Source organism: Pristiophorus japonicus, chromosome 1, assembly GCF_044704955.1.
Source record: "Pristiophorus japonicus isolate sPriJap1 chromosome 1, sPriJap1.hap1, whole genome shotgun sequence".
In the NCBI taxonomy this organism is placed as follows: Eukaryota; Metazoa; Chordata; class Chondrichthyes; family Pristiophoridae; genus Pristiophorus; species Pristiophorus japonicus.
Window position 1 is genome coordinate 459,602,931 of NC_091977.1, and position 16,975 is coordinate 459,619,905.

General features: G+C 42.4%; 1 protein-coding gene across 1 annotated transcript in view; it reads right to left on the minus strand.

Moving 5' to 3' along the window:
- osgin2 (oxidative stress induced growth inhibitor family member 2) overlaps window positions 1–16,484 on the minus strand; it is a 32,163-nt gene extending 15,679 nt beyond the window's left edge. The window contains exons 1-4 of the mRNA XM_070876186.1: window positions 16,418–16,484; window positions 12,685–12,821; window positions 11,134–11,325; window positions 10,467–10,558 (exon numbers count right to left, since the gene is read on the minus strand). Coding sequence (XP_070732287.1) covers window positions 10,467–10,558; window positions 11,134–11,325; window positions 12,685–12,821; window positions 16,418–16,484 — 488 coding nt within the window. The remainder of the gene's footprint in view (window positions 1–10,466; window positions 10,559–11,133; window positions 11,326–12,684; window positions 12,822–16,417) is intronic.
- Window positions 16,485–16,975: the final 491 nt, after the last annotated feature.

Consider the following 16,975-nt stretch of genomic DNA (forward strand, 5'->3'; position numbering starts at 1 on the left):
GGACTGACATATGAGGAGAGACTCGATCAACTGGGCCTTTATACACTGGAATTTAGAAGGATGAGAGGGGATCTCATAGAAACATTTAGATTCTGACGGGAAGGACAGGTTACATGCGGGTAGATTGTTCCCAATGTTGGGGAAGTCCAGAACCAGGAGACACAGTCTTAGGATAAGGGGAAGGCCATTTAGGACTGAGATGAGGAGAAACTTCTTCACTCAGAGTTGTTAACCTGTGGAATTCCCTGCCGCAGAGAGTTGTTGATGCCAGTTCATTGGATATATTCAAGAGGGAATTAGGTATGGCCCTTACGGCTAAAGGGATCAAGGGGTATGGAGATAAGCAGGAAAAGGGGTATTGAGGGAATGATCAGCCATGATCTTATCAAATGGTGGTGCAGGCTTGAAGGGCCGAATGGCCTACTCCTGCACCTATTTTCTATGTTTTCTATTACTACTTTTGAGGTCCTGCTTTTTAATCTCTCCTGGCTCCCTAAACTCTGCCTGCAGGAACTCATCCCTCTTTTTATCTATGTCATTGGTACCAATATGGACCATGACCTCTGGCTGTTCACCCTCTCCCCCCAGAATGTCTTGCAGCCACTCGGTGACATCCATGACCCTGGCACCAGGGAGGCAACATACCATCCTGGAGTCACGTCTGCAGCCGCAGAAATGCCTGTCTGCTCCCCTGACTATCAAATCCCCTACCATCAAATCCCCTACCACTATTGCTCTTTAATTCTTCTTCCTCCCCCCTCCTGTGCAGCTGAGCCACCCGTGGGGCCATGGACTTGGCTCTGGCTGCACTCCCCAGAGGTACCATCGCCCTCACCAGTACTCAGAACAGAATACTGGTTGGAGAGCAAGATTCACTCGGGGGACTCCTGCCCTACCTGCCTAGTCCTCCTCTTTTGTCTGGTGGTCACCCACTTCCTCCCTGCCTGCACACTCTCAAGCTGCATGGTGACCACCTCTAGAAACATGCTATCCACATAGCTCCCAGCCTCGCAGATGCACCGCAATGACTCCAGTCGCCGTTCAAGCTCCTAAACGCAGAGCTCAAGTTACTGCAGCTGGAGACTCCTCCTGCACATGTGGTCGTCCAGGCTTTGCAAAGCGTCCAGGACTTCCCACATGCCACACGATGTGCACGACATGGGGCTGAGCTGCCCTGCCATGTCTCTACTTAATAGACTATAAACTAAACTATGAAATAAACTTAACACTCGAAGACTCACCAGCAACTCACCAATCAGCTCCTTCCCTTGTGCCGATGTCACTTTTTGTTTCTGACGTCACTCCTGTGTTGAGTTGCTATCGGCTCTTCGCCAGCTCGCTGACGCCACTGCTCCAGTCCACACTGTCTCTCGGCCTCTTGCTCAATTTATACTCCGCCGCTCGCTGCCGCCACTGCTCCAGTCCACGCTGTCTCTCGGCCTCTTGCTCAATTTATACTCCGCCAGCTTGCTGCTGCCACTGCTCCAGTCCACACTGTCTCGGCCTCTTGCCCAATTTATACTCTGCCCGCTCGCTGTCGCCACTGCTCCGGTCCTCACTGTCTCTCGGCCTCTTGCTCAATTTATACTCCACCAGCTCGCTGCTCCGGTTCTCTTTGGTTTGCTGCCAGCCTGAGGGAAGTTCCAGGTGCAAACCTGAAAAAAACTGTGTTGGGCTACCCTGCATCTGGGTGCCCCACAGGCGAAAAAAAGTGGCGGATGGCTGGGAACTCTCATTATCATGACATCATTGGGCCTGCGCTTATTGCAGCCACAGGCTTACATCTGCACCGCTCTGGAATCGTATGGCAATATAAAGCAGGAGGAAAGCTGATACAACTAGCCTTCACCCCTTCTTTCTTGACCTTGCACCTAAGGAATGCACATTCTCCAGCAACAATAACATGTGTCTATATAGTGCCTTTAACATAGTAAAATGTCCCAAGGTGCCTCACAGGAGTGTTATAAGATAAAAAAATTAATTTGACACCAAGCTAGACAAGAAGAATTTACAGCAGATGACCAAAAGCTTGGTTCAAGAGATAGGTTTTAAGGAGCATCTTGAAGGAGGAAATAAAGGTAGAGAGGCGGAGAGGTTTCCGGAGGGCATTCCAGTGCTTGGGGCCTAGGCAGCTGAAGGCACGGCCACTGATTGCTGAGCAAATGTAATCAGGGATGCTCAAGAGGTCAGAATTTGAGGAATGCAGATATCTTGGGGGGCTGTGAGGCTGAAGGAGATTACAAAGATAGGGAGGAGTGAGGCCAGGAGGGATTTGTAAACAAGGCTGAGAATTTTGAAATCGAGGCATTGCTTAAACGGGAGCCAATGCAAGTCAGCGAGCACAGGGGTGATGGGTGAGCGGGATTTGGTGCAAGTTCAGACATGGGCTACCGAGTTTTAGATGACCTCAAGTTTATGTAGGGCAGCCAGGAGTGTGTTGGAGTAGTCACGTCTACAGGTAACAAATGCATGGATGAGGGTTTCGTCAGCAGATGAGCTGAGGCAGGGGTGGAGACAGGCAATGTTACGGAGGTGGAAATAGGCGGTTTTAGTTATGTCGCAGATATGTAGCCAGAAACTCATTTCAGGGTCAAGTATAACACCTAGGTTGTGAACAGTCTGGTTCAGCCTCAGACAGAGGCTAGGGAAAGGGATAGAGTTGGTGGTTAGGGAACGCAGTTTGTGGTGTGAACCAAAGACAATGGCTTCGGTCTCTCCAATATTTAATTGGAGAAAATTTCTGCTCATCCAGTACTGGATGTCGAAAATTTAGAGACCGGGGAGAAGTCGAGAGAAGTGGTGGTGAGAGTGTCGTCAGCATACATTTAGAAACTGATGCCGTTTTTTCCGATGATGTCACCAAGGGTCAGCATACAGTTGAGAAATAGGAGGAGGCCAAGAATAGATCCTTGGGGGACACCAGAGGTAATGATGTGGGAATAGGAAGAGAACATAAGAACGTAAGAAATAGGAACAGTAGACCATACGGCCTCTCAAGCCTGCTCCGTCATTTAATATGATCATGGCTGATCCGATCATGGACTCAGCTCCACTTCCCCGCCTGCTCCACATAACCCCTAATTCTCTTATCGTTTAAGAAACTGTCTATTTCTGTCTTAAATTTATTCAATGTCCCAGCTTCCACAGCTCTCTGAGGCAGCGAATTCCAACCCTCTGAGAGAAGAAATTTCTCCTCATCTCTGTTTTAAATGGGCGGCCCCTTATTCTAAGATCATGCCCTCTAGTTCCAGTCTCCCCCATCAGTGGAAACATCCTCTCTGCATCCACTTTGTCAAGCCCCCTCATAACCTTATACGTTTTGATAAGATCACCTCTCATTCTTCTGAACTCCAATGAGTAGAGGCTCAACCTCCTCAACCTTTCCTCATAAGTCAACCCCCTCATCCCCGGAATCAACCTAGTGAACCTTCTCTGAACTGCCTCCAAAGCAAGTATATCCTTTCTTTTTGTATTAGTATGTCTGAAGAGAAGAAATATACATTAGTCAATTCTTAGAATCCAGATACGAGAAGAACCTTTCGATTAATTACACATTACTAGACATTTCACTTGGGTTAACAGTTGGCAGAGCTTTCATTTTCTACAAAGGGTATGTAATATATTTGCTTCATGGGCTCTTTGCTTAAGAATTCATAGCACAAACTGCTATTAAGAACTAGTTGGTTTATGTGATATATTCACAGAGCACAGCACACACAGCTTCCTAACATGGCAGGCAGCTCTCTCGAAAGTCTCCGGAAAATCTGCCTGGTTCGGTTTATTATTAATCCTGCACTTGCAGTACACAATACGTCCACATCCACAGTGTGGAGCTACAAACATTACAAGCTTACAGACGAATGAAGAAGTTATTATAACAAAAATCATACATAACTTTCATGTTTATACATAACACAGGATATAAACTTGTTTTTTTCCATATTTACAAATTTAACTTTACCACTTGTTTTCTGTTTCGAAGAGAATACCTTTGCTCTCGAACAGAACCTTCCAAGCATGGTGTCAATTTCACACTCATTCGAGGCTCATCCTGAGGAATATTTTCCTCCACGCAATTTCCTTGATTTTCATTTGAACTCACTCGAACTTCAGGCTTTTTGTTTTCCTGACTTGGACTCAGACTTTCCTTCTGATTCTCTCCTGGATTTGTTTCCAGTACACTGGATTTAGGATTTGCTACTGGTGTATCAAAACTATCTGATGAGTCAGAAATAATTGAATCATTCCCACCTTCAACTCCTTCCATGTCTATAGGTAAAATATGATCAATATGAACAAACCTAACCTGTCCATTATCAAACATCTTTCCCAAATATGTGCGAGGACCACATATCTTTACCACTCTTCCTGGTAACCACTTTAACCATTTATGGTAATGGTTCTTCACTCTCACCTTCTGGTTTAATTTCATACTCCTCTCTTTTACTCTACCTTTATCATGATTCTCTTTCTGTCTTAATTGTGTCTCTTCTACGGACTGTGCCAAATTTGGCTTTAACAACAAGAATCTGGTTCGTGGCTGTCGTTTGAGAAACAACTCTGCTAGTGTTCTACCAGTAGTTGTATGAGGAGTATTTCGATATGTAATCAAAAAATTAGCCAATTTGTGATCCAATGACAACTGTCATTTCCTTGGATTTGGATCTAACATTTGTTTTATGAGAGCACGTTTTATAATTTGTACAGTGCGCTCTGCTGCGCCATTCGAAGCAGGATGGTATGGTGGAACCTTGGTATGTTTCACACCATTTTTGCTTGTGAATTGTGCAAATTCTTCTGAACGAAATTGTGGTCCATTATCCGAAACCATTTCTTCAGGGAGGCCAAAAGCAGAAAATAATTTTTGTAAAATGTCCAATGTTTTACTTCTTGTTATTTTCCCACATTGGAAACACCTCAACCCACTTCGAATGGCTATCAATCACAATGAACAATTGTTGTCCTTCGAACTCAGCAAAATCAATATGTAGCCTTTTCCCTGGGAGGCCATTTCCATGGCTGTAATGGTACTGGTGATGGTTGCTTGCTTATCAATTGACATGTCGTACACTGACTCACGATGTACTCTCTATCTTTATCAAGACCTGGCCACCATAAATAACTGCATGCAAAACTCTTGGTCAAGCACATTCCCAGGCGCTGGTCATGGAGGTCTCCTAATAATTTGGACCTGAATTTATTTGTTATAACCACTCTTGCACCCCACATGATACAATCTTTATCGACTGATAATTCATTCCTACGAATGAAGAATGGATGTGCATCTTTGTCTGTTACCTGGTTTGGCCACCCATTTGCAATATAATCATACAACTTTGACATCACTGGGTCACGTTTGGTTGCTCTACCAATCTCTTCAGCTGTGACTGACAATTCATCAATGTATAAAAAATAAAAACACTTCTTCCCTATTGGGTGAAACTTGTGATGGGAAAGGCAATCTAGACATTGCATCAGCATTACTGTGATCAGCTGATCATCTGTATTCAATATCATATGTATATGCTGACAAATTCAAAGCCCATTTCTGCATTCGGGCTGCGGCTAATGTTGGAACTGGGGACTTTGGATGGAGGATTGCTGTTAGGGGCTTATGGTCCGTAACGATGGTAAACTTACGACCATACAAGTATTTGTGAAACTTCCTGACCCCAAAACTTAATGCCAAAGCTCCTCTTTCAATTTGCGCATAATTACTCTCACTGGCACTGAGTGCGTGAAGCAAAAGCAATTGGTCTCTCCTCCCTACTACTTAATACATGAGCGATCACTGCCCCAACTCCATACGGAGAGGCATCACATGCTAGCTTAATCTCCTTAGATATGTCATAGTGAACTAACATGGTGCTCTCTACCAATTTGCTTTTACACTCCCTGAATGCTGTATCGTATTCTTTTGACCACTTCCAATGGACCTGTTTTTTCAATAGTTCATTCACTGGATGTAATACTGTAGTCAAATTTGGTAGGAACTTCCCATAATAGTTCAAAAAACCCAGGAATGAACGAAGTTCAGTGACATTCCTGGGAGTGGGTGCATTTCTAATTGCATCCAATTTTTCCATGGTTGGATGTAAACCATCTTTGTCTACTCTGTATCCTAAGTACTCCACTGAGTTTTTAAATAACTCACATTTACGAGCAGACACTTGTACTCTGTGCTTCTCTAGCCGTTTGAGGACTTCATTCAATATGTTATTATGAATTTGCCTATTTGGTGCTGAAATTAGTATGTCATCCAAATAACATACTACCCCTTCAATACCTTGCAAAATCTGGTTCATCACCCCTTGGAATATGGCAGGGGTGGAAGACATTCCAAACGGTAGCCTATTAAATTGATATAGGCCTATTTATAGTCAAACATGACTTGGACTCCTCATCTAGTTCAAGCTGTAAGTAGGCATTCGTAAGATCCAGTTTTGAGAAGATTTGACCACCTGTCAGTGTTGTGAACACATCTTCTATATTCGGCAATGTATTGGGGACATTACCCTCTAGAACCTGGATTATGGTTACTTTATAATCACCACACAATCTTACCTTACCATCGGACTTAGGTACAACAACAATGGGTGTAGCCCAATTATATTGATCTATCTTACAAATAATGTTCTCAGTCTCTAATCTTTTGAGTTCTTGCTCAACTTTCTCCTTGAGTGCATTTGGTACGGAACGTGGCTTGTAGTAAACCGAACAAAGAAATGGCGGACCAATTGAACAAGTACTTTGGTTCGGTATTCACTGAGGAGGACACAAACAACCTTCCGGATATAAAAGGGGTCGGAGGGTCTAGTAAGGAGGAGGAACTGAGGGAAATCCTTATTAGTCGGGAAATTGTGTTGGGGAAATTGATGGGATTGAAGGCCGATAAATCCCCAGGGCCTGATGGACTGCATCCCAGAGTACTTAAGGAGGTGGCCTTGGAAATAGTGGATGCATTGACAGTCATTTTCCAACATTCCATTGACTCTGGATCAGTTCCTATGGAGTGGAGGGTAGCCAATGTAACCCCACTTTTTAAAAAAGGAAGGAGAGAGAAAACAGGGAATTATAGACCGGTCAGCCTGACATCGGTAGTGGGTAAAATGATGGAATCAATTGTTAAGGATGTCATAGCAGTACATTTGGGAAGAGGTAATATGATAGGTCCAAGTCAGCATGGATTTGTGAAAGGGAAATCATGCTTGACAAATCTTGTGGAATTTTTTGAGGATGTTTCCAGTAGAGTGGACAAGGGAGAACCAGTTAATGTGGTATATTTGGACTTTCAGAAGGCTTTCGACAAGGTCCCACACAAGAGATTAATGTGCAAAGTTAAAGCACATGGGATTGGGGGTAGTGTGCTGACATGGATTGAGAACTGGTTGTCAGACAGGAAGCAAAGAGTAGGAGTAAATGGGGACTTTTCACAATGGCAGGCAGTGACTAGTGGGGTACCGCAAGGTTCTGTGCTGGGGCCCCAGCTATTTACACTGTACATTAATGATTTAGATGAGGGGATTAAATGTAGTATCTCCAAATTTGCAGATGACACTAAGTTGGGTGGCAGTGTGAGCTGCGAGGAGGATGCTATGAGGCTGCAGAGCGACTTGGATAGGTTAGGTGAGTGGGCAAATGCATGGCAGATGAAGTATAATGTGGATAAATGTGAGGTTATCCACTTTGGTGGTAAAAACAGAGAGACAGACTATTATCTGAATGGTGACAGATTAGGAAAAGGGGAGGTGCAAAGAGACCTTGGTGTCATGGTACATCAGTCATTGAAGGTTGGCATGCAGTTACAGCAGGCGGTTAAGAAAGCAAATGGCATGTTGGCCTTCATAGCGAGGGGATTTGAGTACAGGGGCAGGGAGGTGTTGCTACAACTGTACAGGGCCTTGGTGAGGCCACACCTGGAGTATTGTGTACAGTTTTGGTCTCCTAACCTGAGGAAGGACATTCTTGCTATTGAGGGAGTGCAGCGAAGGTTCACCAGACTGATTCCCGGGATGGCGGGACTGACCTATCAAGAAAGACTGGATCAACTGGGCTTGTATTCACTGGAGTTCAGAAGAATGAGAGGGGACCTCATAGAAACGTTTAAAATTCTGACGGGGTTAGACAGGTTAGATGCAGGAAGAATGTTCCCAATGTTGGGGAAGTCCAGAACCAGGGGAGACAGTCCAAGGATAAGGGGGAAGCCATTTAGGACCGAGATGAGGAGGAATTTCTTCACCCAGAGAGTGGTGAACCTGTGGAATTCTCTACCACAGAAAGTTGTTGAGGCCAATTCACTAAATATATTCAAAAAGGAGTTAGAGGACGTCCTTACTACTAGGGGAATCAAGGGGTATGGTGAGAAAGCAGGAATGGGGTACTGAAGTTGCATGTTCAGCCATGAACTCATTGAATGGCGGTGCAGGCTAGAAGGGCCGAATGGCCTACTCCTGCACCTATTTTCTATGTTTCTATGTTTCTATGATCTAGCATCCTTCTGTACCCTGACACTCACCTTGAAGCCTTGGATCGGACTGCCCGTTTTGCAGAACATCTTCGGATACTTCTTGATAACGTCATCCGTTGATGAAAATCTCGCTTCCACACAGAAAATCTTACTCCAATCCAGCTTCAGTGAGCTCAACCAATTTCTTCCTAGTAAGGCCGGCTTGTCTCCTTTCACTACTATTAGAGGCAAGTTCTGAAATTGATCTTTTATATTTCAGCCGTATGGTTATAAGACCTACCACAGGAACTTTCTCTCCCGAGTAGCCTCGCAGCTCTATTTTGGATTTCTCCAATTGGAAATCACGCAATTTGTCGAGGTACAGTGACTCCGGTACTACACTCACGGATGCACCCGTGTCAATTTCCATTGGTATCTTGAATCCCACAACATCTATGTGGATTTTGATGCGTTCCAAATCGCTGTCCGTTAACCTCGTGCTCCTGATGACGTGTAACTCTAACATCTCCTCGTCTTGTTGTTGTTCTTCCAAGCTATGTAGTCTCTTTGGATTTCTACTCATAGCTTTGAACGCTGGACTCTTAGTTTTGAAAACTGGTTTACCGTTCAGTCAGCATGCCTTCGCAAGATGCCCAGTCTTCCTGCAGAACAAACACTCTGCCTTCACGTATGTACAACTTTGAGCAATGTTTTGTCCCAGGCACCTATAGTACAACTTCGACGCTCTGGTTGAATTTCCAGTTTCTGAGCCTTTCGGCCATGCCCGTCTTTTACATTGAATCTGCAGGTGATTTACCTCGGATGACTGATGACCGTAATTATTATTTAATTCTCGGGAATATTGTTCGGCCATGCTCATCGACCTCGCTGTCTGACAAGCAATCTCAAAAGTCAAGTCATCCATCATCAATAACTTCCTTCTGATTGCATCATTTTTCACCCCACAAACAAAACGATCCCGTAATGCTCGGTTTTGAAAGTTTCCAAAATTATAGATAGCTTCTTTAATGCAATGATGTAATCACTGATACATTCATCAGCCTTTTGATTCTAAATCCCGAAACGATAGCTTTCAGCAATTTCTAACAGTTTGGGGTTATAGTGCTGCTCCAGCTTCATTAAAATCTCTTTAAGCGTTGTGTCCTTTGGCTCGTCAGGCACAAGCAGATTTACAATATTGTCATATAATGCCGGACCTGCCTCCGATAAGAAGATCGCTTTCTTTTGTTCCAACACAGCCCGGTTCTGGACTGCATTGTCTGGAATTTCGATTATGTTATTTGCAATGAAATACAATTCTAGCCGATCCACATCTGCTTTAAAACGTTCCTGGTCGTATCTATATTCACCCAAATATCCCAATACACCTGCCATTTTAATCTCTAGCTGTTCACACCGTGTGCTGTATTTTACCTTGGACTTTGTAGCTTTTTTCCAAAGACAGAAACTTCCAAAGTGTCTCTGTTGCCTGGTTGAATCCTTCACCAACAAAATTTTAGCTTTAAATCATCCGAAAAATCCCATCTTCCATCGGCAAATGTGATATATTCACACAGCACAGCACACACAGCTTCCTAACATGGCAGGCAGCTCTCTCGAAAGTCTCCGGAAAATCTGCCTGGTTCTGTTTATTATTAACCCTGCACTTGCAGTACACAATACGTCCACATCCACAGTGTGGCGCTACAAACATTACAAGCTTACAGACATTACAGTTTATTATTAAAGGTTTAACAATCACACTACACATTACCAGTTCATCCACCAGGCTCACAACCACTTGCCCCGTCGTGGACACAGTGAACCCAATTGGCTGGGGTTTTGTTAAGTCTTGTGAACGTCACGTAACTGGCTAAGCCACACAACTCAACAGCTCTACCAGCCTGTGAGCATATGCACAGGTGCATACATTATAGGGCACACTTCCCCATGTACAGAATTATCTTAAGTACTACTTTGAGGAGATTTTCTTGGTAAATATTTTACAAATTATTTGTACCTCCATTTACTGTTGCTCCAGTCTTTCAGTTGCAATCCAGGTAGCTCCATCCAGTTGTCCAGACTAATCGTTAACATGGATCCTTTCATTACCTAAAACATGTAACAGATTATTTTTATTGAGATACCAAATGAAGGGCCAGACCCATAGTGCAGATAGCACTAAGGTTGAAAAAAGGAAGGGATCAAATAAATTATAAAAATATTTATCCATACTTTTGTCACCCCAGGCTTGATTACTCAAATGTTCATCTTGCTTACCCATCACCTCCATCCTCAATAACACTGGCTCTCTTCCCCCATATCATTCAATTTACAATCCTCTTGTCTTCAAATCCATTCACTTCTCTATCTCTGTACCGTTGTTCAGGCTTACATCCCAGCGTTGTTATTCTTCGATTTTTGGACTCCAATGCAGCTCTCTCTGCCTGCCATTGGTGACCGAGTTTTCAGTGCTCTCTGGAACTCCATCCCTAAACCCTTCTCGCTGTGTTCCTCTGTGCCTGTTGTGTGAAGTTCTGTGCTGGGAATGCTAATTCATAAAATCTGCCCTTATACTCCATGTTCCCATGCAATATCTTCCACATTTATTATGGTAACTTCAGTACATCTAATTATCATTTGATATGCTATCAAATATTATATTGCTTTGAAAATAAGATACTGACATGCCATGCGCCACCAGGCGGTCCCTTTCCCAGCACTATATGAGGAATGCTCTTGTGCTTTTCTAATTTCCACTGTAGGACTGATGGGTAGTCAAACCTAAAGTCTGCATCAGGGTGAAGAAGGCTGTCAAAGAGCAGTGCCACAGGGTTGGATGACCTGCCTTCAAGACCTTCGGATAGATATTCCAAATCCTAAAAAAGGGAATGATATATCAATCATCCATCAGGATCCTTCTTATACCAGTACCCCATTATTAGCCGTTTATCCTTTTGCATTGATTATTATATACTCATGCCCCACATTCTCCTCATGTCCCACACTTTTCCTTAGTTGAGAGATAGACCAGAGACCTGCTCTATGCCTTTGCCAGTGATTTTATAGCCAGCCACAAAGAGATGAGTCCTGGGATAGTGGCCTTCTGGTTTTCTCTCAATCAAATGAGGAAGTGCTTGCTACCCACATAGTGTGCCTCCAAAGTAGCATTCTTGAGACTGAGAATTAATTTGGAAACCAGTTAACATGAACTCTATGGTGTGACATGTAAGTGCTCCAATGTGCTGTGCTGCCATGCATAACAAATTTAACACCGACACAGGTAGTGTGAATGCTTTTCTAGTATTCTTAAAACATAGCGCAAGTACAGGACTAGAAATTCGGTATCGCCCACTTTAAGGCGGTGATACCGCCTGGGCATTACTTTTAGCGCCGGGCGATGTCTATCGCCTCAAAGTGCGATATTCAGTTGTATCGTCCCAAGAGGAGACTGGAACATTAAGGGAAGCATTGCACAATCCTCTTATGGCACTAAAGGGCCATCGCAGGGTGGTAGCGCAGGAGCATTTCTCAAGTTGAGGTACTATGATACCGGCATCCTAGCACCTAAAGAGGAGGTGAGGTCAACCATGTGAAACCTGCAAAAAAATGGAAGGGAGACTACCAACAGCCTTCCACAGGTAATAGAGGTGAGTAATTTTTAAAAATTTGACTCTCAACACTTACCTCTTCATTTCCTGCGATATTGCCCCAGGATCCTCTGTACACCGACTGCTTCCCCCTGTCGGAAGTACGGCAGGCGAAAGCAATCAATTTCGGAAATGTATCGCAAAGGGGGCGTTGCACACTCTTGACGTCACCAAGTGGGGGGCACTAGAGTGGACAGTGCTGAATGACACCGCTGCCGCTAAACCACCAGTGAGGTTCACGGCAGGCTGTCATAGCGCGGTGCTCGGGCAGTAGGTGTTTAGCTGCCCCTTAGCGCCCCGTTCTGGCGCTAATGATGGCGCTAAACAACCGAATTTGTCCCCCACAGTTTCTTATTTTTAACATATTACTATTTGCAATTAATTATTTTATATGCAAGCTTTTGCTGATGCCATACATTCCATACTACTTGGGGCATTTCAAAGCAGAAATTAAGTATGCATTAAAAGAAGATTGTTTTTTAGTATATTTGATAAGCTCTTTAAATTAAGGCCAAACTTAGGGATACTAAATACAAAAGAAACAACATTGAATGCATAAGTACACAATATGCTGACAACGCAACTGACCTGATCTACAACAGAAAAATGCCTTCCTTCTTCCAGCTTGTTATGAAGGATTGGGTTTGGATGTACAGCTCCTGGTGCCATGTATGGTCTATATCCAGAGAGCAGGTAGGAAAGACACATGCCAGAGGGACCATTTCCTGGATTGTTAATTTTAGCAAAATTGTTATATTAACATAATGTTTCTAAAACAAATTAAAAAATGAAATGGGGTCATGTTAACTTAACCCGCCCCATGGGTAATTGACCAGTGCAGGTAAGCAGCCCGCTTTATACTTAGTGTGATTTTAGTCTCCATCTAAGTCAATGGAAAGTAAAATTGCACAAAATATGAAATGGTATGGAGTGAACTACTCAGTTTTCCAACAAACAAGTTAAGTTAAAATGACCCCTTAAAATCTCCCAGATCTACACATTCAAATAATATGACAGTTTTAATAACTCAAATGTGAAATTAGAGAATGAAATCAATAATAACAATATTAACCTAAAAAATTCAATTTGTGGTATAACTGCAAGAAAAATTAAGCCTTTCATGTAAATGAGGCTCAAACAATTTAAAATAAATGTTAATGCAGTCCCCACCGCTTATAGCAGCCGCATTCGTGCGAACGTGATTTACTCACAATACGCGATGGCCAGTATAACTTGTGATAATAGAGTTTGATCTCCAACAGTTATATTTAAAATGTCAAGCCAGTCTTTACATTTGACTCTATACTTCTGGTAATAGTTAATGTGCTCCTGGTTATTCCTTTCCGATTTTGAATGTAGGTTTGACTGACTTCCAAAAGACATTTTCTACCAAAGAATTGACAATAATTCAAACAAATGTCCCCGTGACTGCAACATAACACTGCATCTGAGACTGCATCAAGACTGGGTATCGTTTAAAAAAGCTATTGAATTTAAACCATTGATGTAGCTGCTTTTTTTTTTGAGTAATTATCTGACCAAAAGGCAAAAAGAATTAAATTAAACAAATACTTTAAATTCATTAGCTCATGCAGCCATTTGGTTATTGGTCGTAATCTTGTACCATATTAATCTTTAGGTTCTGTATTTCATGCACATTATCCTGATGCATTAACGCCATTTTAAAGTGGTGCCTGTGTATGTAGCTCCATCTCTTTAATACTAGTTGTTTTATTCATTCCCTCAATTCTTCTTCTTCTTAGGCAGTCCCTCATATCGAGAATGACTTGCTTCCATGCCAAAAAAGGGATGAGTTCACAGGTGTTTCAATGAAGGACCTAAATATTCCAGGTCCCGAACTACATATTGAAGAATGGAAGATGCCTGTGCATGGATTTTTTTAACATGTGGTGACCGTTGCACATCAGCCACCACACAGGCTTGACAGAGCTAGGTCTTGGTCCAGTGGCAAGAATTAACCAAGTCTGCTGCACGGGCCTAGTGTGCACACATAGCAGTGTGGGCTATGTACCGGCATTCGGTGGCCCTGGAGCAGCATGGCGGCCCTGACCTGCGGGAGACCATCAGCGGTAGGTTGGGGCCATAAAAGGAGCGATGAGCGGCGGCCATGGACAGCGTGGTGGTCCCGACTTGCGAGAGACCATCCCTCAATTACTGCGTAGCTAATACTCCCGTTCTAATTTGATCTAATGTGGTAACAGTGGGCAGTGCCAGTCTAATGAGTTGATTTTTGCCTGGTTGAGTGAACCAGTATGCACAGCTGGTTCATACTCGAAATAAACGGAACACTTAAGATGCTTTAACCGACAACTTTGAAATTGACTTCAATGCAAATAAATACTGGTTATCCCTTTTTGGCCAATATAAGCGACTGCCCATTTTAAATGTTTTAAGTGGCGGGGACGGCTATAAGAATGCGTACAATAACCAAAATGGTGATCCTAAGAATCCCACTTCAATTAGAGGAGAGCAAAAACATGGCAGAACCAAATGTTTGAAGGAATAAAAGAGTAAACGAAATTCAAGAAGTGTTTAGTGTGGCTTATTTTCAACTAGTTAAGAGATTGTCAAGTACACAGATTGTTTTTATCCCTTATGGCAGTAGATAGTCAGTTATGATGCTCATCAACAAATTAGAGCAGTGAAATTATAAGTCATTTAGTTGTGCAGTGGATATTCAGGAACCTGAATCTGAAAACAGACATTTTGTCTTTGGTTGATGGTGTAAAATATGCGTTATCGGATGAACAACCCATTATACATCTTTCCTGATTCCCATTTCCATTGAAGTCAAGGTTTATGCTATCACCCAAAATCAAAATTACTCCCAAAAATGTGCATAACTATTTCAAATTCAACCCCAAAGAACCTGCCATTTTTGATGATTCCTATAGAATCTTTGCAGAGAAAATTCATGACATTACAGTTAATTCTTTTTTAGAGTCATACAATAATCCTGTTTCTGGGGGTACCGAAGCCGCCTGGCAGGAAACTGACTGGTTCAGATCGACCTTCCGCTGTACATTTCACCTGAATTTACTTTCCATTGATGTCAATGGAAATTAAAATCAGGCAGAGTCTAAAAGGAGCGACTGATTCGATCCTATTGTTTTCCTGCCAGGCGGGTTAGGTTAAAGTTACCCCCCACAATATCTGGTATTGTAGCATTGCCTAGAGTTTCAAACAGAAGCCCTTGTTATTATATTTAGCTTGTTGGGTTAACTGGAGAAAACCATATTGTTTTTGTTCTTTCTCCAGTAGAGGCACAAGCTCTCATATGATCTTGTTGATTGAAAAGTGATAGAATAAATGATTCTGCTAGAGAATGGTTCAGGTCATAAACTATAGAGCAGATTATTAATAACTGATTATTAATAGCAAGAACAATACAAAACATTATGCTCCCTCCTCACATAACTACAACAAAAAATAGTAAACAAAAGTGACACTACCTCAACTGATACTAAAAGGACATATTTATATAGCACCTTTCGCAACCTCAGGACATCCAAATGTGTTTTACAGCCAATTAAGTAATTTTGAAATGTAGTCACTGTTGTAATGTTGGGAAACGCAGCAACTAATTTGAGCATTAGATCCTACAAATAACCACCCTGCTCTTCTTCCAGTAGTGCCATGGGATTTTTTCCATCTACCCGAGAGGGCAGATGAGGCCTCGGTTCAGCATTTCCTCTGAAAGATGGCACCTCTGACAGTACAGCACTCCCTCAGTTCTGTACTGAGATGTCAGCTTCGATCATATGGTCAAGTCTCTGGAGTTGGGTTGGGAAACCCACGATGTTCTGACTCAGAGACGAAAGTGCTACCACTGAGCCAAGACTGACACCAAAGAAGTATGCATTTAGATAGCATCTTTTACACCTTCAAGAGATTCACAGCTAATGAATTACTTTTTAAGTAAAGTTACTGCTGTGGGAAAATGCAGCAGCTAATCTGCAAGCAAAGTCCCACAAACAGCACTGAGATAAATGATTAGGTAATTCTTTACAGTTGGGACACTTTAAAAAATATTTCAGCCAAAATGGCATATATATCAATTAGGTTAGATGTCTTCAATATGGTGATCAAAAAACTCAGATGTTCCAAAAGATCTCTTAACATGAAGGCCAAAAAACAGCAGGGGTGCTGGTGTTAAACTACTGCTTGGCAAATTAAAAATCCTCCTATCCTGTATATATACTCATACCTGTGCCCAGTTACATGTGAGTTGTGCTTATACTGGGATTCATAATGATTATAAATATTTGGGAATGTGGCAAAAAGGCAGGGGGGAACTCACCTATAATTACGACAGGTACATTTAATGAGAGGTCTCCAAGGAGAGTGGTTTCTTCCAGTAATGGCATCGCAATCTTGCTGGAACAGTAACTGGGCAATACCTCTTCTACTGTTTCATTTTCCGCGCTCAAGCTTCTTAACTCTCAATTCTGTTGTGGTTCTGACTAAGTGAAAATAAATAAGATGCTTTAATTACTGTGTATTTTTCTCACTAAGGTAAGCTAGTCTTTTAAGCACACGTGCAAACTTCAGTGTCTAAGGAAGTTTGTTTTAACAATATGTGCAATTAAATAGCAAGCAGAATTAATATATCTTCACAATATTTCTTTGTTACAAAAGTCAATGCTTTCAAGTTACATGTAGCCCAAGGTGTTAAATGGAACAGAAATAAAGTGATTGCCTTAATTTGAAAAGAGGAGAAAGAGCCACCAGTATTTATTAGTAGAGTTTTGGATTTTCAACCAACATCATGAACTAAGATTCCAGCATCAGATTTGTCAAACATTCCTGAGTAGGTTGGCTGAGTTTTATCACTTCTCAGTTCACCTCGGTAATGGAG